At 47.1% G+C, this 6,917-nt stretch overlaps 1 protein-coding gene across 1 annotated transcript in view; it reads right to left on the bottom strand.

Moving 5' to 3' along the window:
* LOC122547410 (sperm flagellar protein 2-like) overlaps window positions 1-6,522 on the bottom strand; it is a gene marked incomplete at both ends in the record, with an annotated part of 17,769 nt that extends 11,247 nt beyond the window's left edge. Inside the window, 4 exons of the mRNA XM_043686036.1 lie at window positions 2,312-2,469; window positions 4,722-4,836; window positions 5,871-6,124; window positions 6,386-6,522. Coding sequence (XP_043541971.1) covers window positions 2,312-2,469; window positions 4,722-4,836; window positions 5,871-6,124; window positions 6,386-6,522 — 664 coding nt within the window. The remainder of the gene's footprint in view (window positions 1-2,311; window positions 2,470-4,721; window positions 4,837-5,870; window positions 6,125-6,385) is intronic.
* Between the last annotated feature and the right edge of the window lie 395 nt (window positions 6,523-6,917).

Genomic DNA, 6,917 nt, shown 5'->3' with positions numbered 1-6,917 from the left:
GCAGGAAACATGTTTCCGCTAATGGGTGAGTCCCGAATCAGAGGACACAGCTTAAAAATACGGGGTAGATCATTTAGGACAGAGATGAGGAGAAACTTGTTCACCCAGAGAGTGGTGGCTGTGTGGAATGCTCTGCCCCAGAGGGCAGTGGAGGCCCAGTCTCTGGATTCATTTAAGAAAGAGTTGGATAGAGCTCTCAAGGATTGTGGAATCAAGGGTTATGGAGATAAGGCAGGAACAGGATACTGACTAAGGATGATCAGCCATGATCATATTGAATGGTGGTGCAGGCTCAAAGGGCAGAATGGCCTACTCCTGCACCGATTGTCTATTGTCTATTGTCTATTATCAGAGGATGGGGTCACTGGTGAACAGGCAGATACTGCTTGCAGACAGTCTGTGAGGAAGGATAGACAGTTGATAGAGCAAAGTTTCAGTCAGTGTGATGGGTTGAAATATGTCTATTTTAACACAAGAAATATCGAGAATGAGGGTGATGAACTTAGAGCATGGATCAGTATTTGGAGCTACGATGGTGTGCCATTACGGAGACTTGGATATCACAGGGGCAGGAATGTTTGTTGAATTTTCTGGATTTAGATGTTTCAAAAGGAATGGGGGTGGGGGGAGGTGGAGGAGTGGCATTGCTCATCAGGGATAGTATCGCAGCTGCAGAAAAGGAGATCGTTGAGGAGGGTTTGAACACAGAGTCAGTATGGGTGGAAGTCAGAAACAGGAAAGGAGCAGTCGCTTTATTGGGAGCTTTCTACAGACCACCAGGTAGCAACAGAAACACAGAGGAGCAGATTGGAGGCAGGTAATGGAAAGGTGCAGAAGTAACAGGGTTGTTGTCATGGGTGACTTCATCTTCCCCAATATTGATTAGAAGCTCCTTAGTGCAGATGGTCTGGATGGGGCTGATTTTGCCAGGTGTGTCCAGGAAGGATTCCTGACTAAATATGTAGATAGCCGACTAGAGGGGAGGCCGTATTGGATTTGGTGCTGGGCAATGAACCAGATTAGGTGTCAGATCTCAGTGGGAGAGCATTTTGTGATAGTGATCACAACTCCCTGACCTTTACTACACTCATGGAGAGGGATAGGAGCAGACAGTATGGGAAAGTAGTTAATTGGGGGAGGGGGGAATTACAATGCTATTAGGCAGGAACTGTTGAGCTTCAATTGGGAACAGATGTTCTCAGGGAAATGCACGACAGAAATGTGGAGGATGTTTAGGAAACACTTGCTGCGAATGCTTGGTAGAACATAGAACATCGAACAATCCAGCGCAGAACAGGCCCTTCGGCCCTCGATGTTGTGCTGACCGGTGAACTATTCTCAGCTCGTCCCCCTACACCAACCCATCATCATCCATGTGCTTATCTAAGGATTGTTTAAATCTCCCTAATGTGGCTGAGTTAACTACATTAGCAGGCAGGGCATTCCACACCCTTACCACTCTCTGAGTAAAGAACCTGCCTCTGACATCTGTCTTAAATCTATCACCCTTCAATTTGTAGCTATACCCCCTCGTACAAGCTGACATCATCATCCTAGGAAAAAGACTTTCACTGTCTACCCTGTCTAATCCTCTATCATCTTGTATGTCTCTATCAAACCCCCTTTTAGCCTTCTTCTCTCCAATAAGAACAGATCCAAGTCTCTCAGCCTTGGTCTAATTTTATTGCTAGACTGTTTAAGAAAGTCATAGATAGTTTCGGCATACAGCACTTTAAATCAAGTTCATACCTTCCCGAAACCCAGTCAGCTTTGGAAAGGTGGTATCAGACCCTGAAGACCATGTTAAGGGCTTACTGTCAGGATTATCCGAAGGACTGGGGTAAAGGTATCTCATTCATATTGTTTACCATGACAGGAATCTACTCTGTCTAAGGGGGAGATTATAAATGGATTAAAGTTAGAATTAGTGGTGTTATAAGTTGATGATTTATAACTGTTTGCCTATAGCTAGAGTTTAATTGCTTGTAATAAATAGTATTCTTGTTCTTGATCTGATGCTTTCTCTCTGTCTGGGTCTTGGGTCTGCTGGAAGATAGTTTTAGGGTGTTGTTTTTTGATCAGAGCAGACTCAATGGATTGAAGGGCTTTTTCTGTAGATTTCCGTGACTCTATGAAAATCAGGTAAATTGGCAACTTTATTGACATTGAGAAAATCTTTAAGTTTTGTAACAACTCAACAAATAGTGAGGTTTGATTTTCCACACATTACCGCAGTGAGGGTTGACACTCAGCTGTTTGTGACCATGGATACAGGCTGACAGTTTGTGTTGCTGAGAAAGTTAGTTCTCACCTTTACATTGTTTCTTGTACAAGGCTTCAACCAAGACAAGCTCCAGTTTTTCCAACAACTCAGCGTGCTCTAGTTCCCCGTTCACCCTCACCAGAATCTTCTGTTTCACCTCGAACCACTTCTCCAACTTGGGCCAATGGTCAAGAAAGCCCGTGAGTCTGTGAAAGGAGCCATAGGGGAGTCACAGTTACATCATAACCCAGCTGCCCCTCCCCGAGCCCACCTCACAGTCACACTAACACAGTCAGGGACTCACCAGATCCTGACTTCAGCCATCAACCCTGTGGGGTCACAGGGGTCACGGCTCACTTTGGTTCATTTACTGATGGAGGTTGGGGAGAATCACTGGATATTCATGTACTAGGATTATTTGGCTGACGTTTCTTCACCAGGCCAGTCTCACAACAGCTGCAGTTCACTGGTAGTTAGGAGTCAGGAACAGGATGAGGCCAATCAGCTTCTCAAGCCTGTTCCACCATTCAATGAGATGTGGCTGATCTATGGCCTAACTCCATATACCTGTCTTTTGCCTATATCCCGTAATATCTTTGTTGAACAAACCAAGTCTCTCAGATTTAAAATTAACAACTGATCCTTCATTCACTGCCAGTTGTGGGAGAGTTCCAAACTTCTCTCAGTCATTCTGTGTCAAAGTGCTTCCTAATATCTCTCTAATATCATTCCTGAAGAAGGGCTAATGCCCGAAACGTCGATTCTCCTGTTCCCTAGATGCTGCCTGACCTGCTGCGCTTTTCCAGCAACACATTTCCATCTCTCTCCTGAACGGCCTGGTCTACATTCCCAGACTATGCCCTCTCGATCTAGAATGCCCAACCAATGGATATAGTTTATCTTTATCTACTCTGTCTTTCCTTGTTAATATCTTGATGATTTTAATCAGACCACCCCTTAACTTTCTGAATTCTGGAGAAAACAGGTCTAATTTGTATAATCTCTCCTCATTACTTAACCCTTGAAGTCCAGGTATCATTGTTGTAAACCACATTGTACTCTCTCCAAGGCTAACATGTCCTTCCTAAGGTGTGGTGCCCAAATCTGCTCTCAGTACTCAAAACAGAATTTAACCAGGATTTTATCTAACTGCAGAATAATGTCTGCATCCTTAGACCCCAGTCCTTGAGATGTAAAGGCCAGCATTTAATTAGCTGGCTTGATTATTTTCTGCGCCTGTTTGTGTCAGTTTGAACATCTGTGCACCTGAACACCCCCCAGGTCTCTTTGGATATCCACTGTATTTAACTTAATACCATCTAGAAAGTACCTTGATCTGTCTTTTTTTATGTATAAAATGAATAACCTCTTGCTTCCTTACATTGCACTTCATCTGCCACAGTTTTACACATTCATTTAGTTTGTCAATATTCCTTTGTATCTTTATGCTATCATCTACACTATGCCACCAACTTTGTCATCAACAAACTTAGATATATAGTTTTCTATGGCACTATCCAAGTTGTTAATAGACGAGGTGAATAACTGAGGCCCTAACACAGATCCCTGTAGGACACCAATGGTCACACCCTGCCAATGTGAACACCCACCCATTATTCCTCCTTTCTGTCACCTGCCACTCACAATTTCCCAGCCATGTCAGTAATTTGTCCTCAATTCCATGGACTACTACCTCAGTTAAAGTCTCCCTTCTGTGAGACTTTATCAAATTATTTTTGGAAATCCATATAAACACCACCCATTAGACATTCCCCTGTCCACAACCTTAGTCACCATTTTAAAAATTTCAGAGAAGTTTGTCAGGTATGACCTAGCTGCCATGAATCTCTGCTGTCTCTCCCTGAATAACTGAAAATCTACAAGGTTCAATTACCCCCATCCTTGATTCCTATAACTGTCCCACCACAGAGATTAGTTCATTCTCCTGAGACACGGGGAACTGCAGGTTCCTGCATTGCAGGCTGACTGTCTGGGAAAGGGCTCTATGTTGAGTCACTCACTGGCAACAGGGGTCATGGTAGGATCACTTAATAAGGCCAGTGGTAATTATGGGGTCCCTCGTCAAGCCAGAGCTCCCTGTGGGTCACTCACTGAGTCCAATGGGCCCCTCACTGTGACCAGGAGTCACTATGGGCCCCTCACTGAGGCCGAGGGTCACTATGGACTCCCTCACTGAGGCCGAGGGTCACTATGGACCCCTCAATGAGGCCGAGGGTCACTATGGACCCCCTCACTGAGGCCGAGGGTCACTATGGACCCCTCACTGAGGCCGAGGGTCACTATGGGCCCCTCACTGAGGCCGAGGGTCACTATGGACCCCCTCACTGAGGCCGAGGGTCACGATGAGGGATGAACAGAGGCCCTGAGTTCATTGTCAGGAATTCACTGGGGGCAGGTATCAAGACAGGAGGTCAGGGGTGACAATGGGTTCACTCACCGGGGCACCAGTTGCTCTTGTTCACGGCTGCTGCTTTCTGTAACAGCCAGATTGCTTTGGCTACTCTGCTGCATGCTGCCTGATCTCAGGCTCTCACTCCCAGAGACCGAACTGACTGAGGGAAAGAGAGAGATAACACTGCCTGAGTCAATGTCCAAACTACAGAGACTGCAATTTGCAACTAGCAACACATTCACTTATCAATCTTTTAAGAAATAATTAACTGTGGAAACTCTCCATTACTCTATATATCCCAGGGTCTCCCTCACTGTGCTCTCCATCCCCATCTCTCTATCCCAGACTTTCTATCCCTGTCTCTCTATCCTTGTCTCTATCCTAGTCTCTAAGCCAGTCCCTCCAGTCCAGTCCCCCTATCCCAGTTTCCCTATCCTGGTCTCTGTTCCCAGTCTCTATTCCAGACTCTCTATCCCAGACTCTATCCCAGTTTCCCTAACCCAGTCCCTATCCCAGTCTCTGTATCCCAGTCTCTATTCCAGTCACCCGATCCCAGTCTCCCTATCCCAGTCTTTCTCTCTATCCCAGACTCTGTATCCCAGTCCCTTTATACCAATCTCTCTGTCCCAGTCCCTTTATCCCAGTCTCTGGTCCCAGTCTCTATCCCAGTCTCTCTCTATATCCCAGTCTCTGTATCCCAGTCTCTGTCCCTATCCCAGACTTTATCCCAGTCTCTCTATCCCAGTCTCTCTCCCTATCCCAGACTCTATCCCAGTCCCTCTATCCCAGTCTCTCTTTCTATCGCAGACTCTATTCCAGACTCTGTATCCCAGTTTCTATATCCCAGACTCTATCCCAGTCTATCTAACCCAGTCTCTATTGTAATCTCTCTCTATATCCCAGTCTCTATCCCAGTCTCCTGATCCCAGTCTCCCGATCCCAGTCTCCCTATCCCAGTCTCCCTATCCCAGTCCCTCTGTCCCAGTCTCCCTATCCCAGTCCCTCTGTCCCAGTCCCTCTGTCCCAGTCTCCCTCCCTATCCCAGACTCTATCCCAGTCTCCCTATCCCAGTCCCTCTGTCCCAGTCTCCCTATCCCAGTCTCCCTCCCTATCCCAGACTCTATCCCAGTGTCTCCCTCACCATGCGGTTATACTAACGGTTGCAGTGTCAGCTGTTTGTGGAGCCTGCCTTACTTGTACTCTCGGAATGTCGAGCCAGGACAGTGTTGTCGGAAACATCCAGCAGGATGGCGATGTCCAGAGCGGGCCGTGGAGGGGGAGGATCTTTGGGAGCTTTTGGGTCAAAGACCAGGCTGGTCTTGGACTTCTTGGTCTTACTTGCTGCTTTGTCAGGGTCAACCCCAGTCAGCCACTTCTCCAGCAGTTTGGCTTGGTGAACAGTCACTGGGAATCCATCCAGAATCCAGCCACAATCCACCGGCAGAGTGCTGCAAGAAAACCAGGAGGCCAGGTGATGTTGCTGCTGAAGGGTCAGTGCACAGTCTGTCAAGGGAAGCTCACACGTTTATCACAGGATAGTTTAATGTAACTGGACACCCCACAAGGAACACTCATCAATTTATTACAGAAACATGGAAACCTCATGCAAAGTAAAACCTTGGGAACCTGCAAGCTTTCCGTTTTAGCCTTTTCCTCCACATACCCAGTAATGGAGAAGGACACCAGGCACCTGCAATGATGCTACTTACCGTATACACTCAACAATAATCTCCACCAGCAACTCGTCTGGAACACTGCTCCCTTTCCTCAGAAACTTGGAGGCTCTCGCTCCCAACTCAGCCCTGATACTCAGCTGAAAGTAAAATAAACAGTCAATGTCCACAAACTGGAGAGAGAAAAAGTGCAAAACCCAGACACAGTACATAAATCACTGACCCTCACTGGGGTACAGTCCCACACACACTGACCCTCACTGGGGTACAGTCCCACACACACTGACTCTCACTGGGGTACAGTCCACACATGCACTGACCCTCACTGGGGACTGTCCCCACACGCACTGACCCTCACTGGAGTACTGTCCCCACACACACTGACTCTCACTGGGGTACAGTCCCCACACACACTGACTCTCACTGGGGTACAGTCCCACACACACTGACCCTCACTGAGGTACAGTCCCCACACACACTGACCCTCACTGGAGTACAGTCCCACACACACACTGACTCTCACTGGGGTACAGTCCCACACACACTGACCCTCACTGAGGTACAGTCC

The sequence above is a fragment of the Chiloscyllium plagiosum genome, unplaced genomic scaffold, assembly GCF_004010195.1.
Source record: "Chiloscyllium plagiosum isolate BGI_BamShark_2017 unplaced genomic scaffold, ASM401019v2 scaf_6544, whole genome shotgun sequence".
NCBI lineage: Eukaryota > Metazoa > Chordata > Chondrichthyes > Orectolobiformes > Hemiscylliidae > Chiloscyllium > Chiloscyllium plagiosum.
Note: the sequence above shows the minus strand (reverse complement) of the source record. Positions and strands in the feature narration are given on the sequence as shown.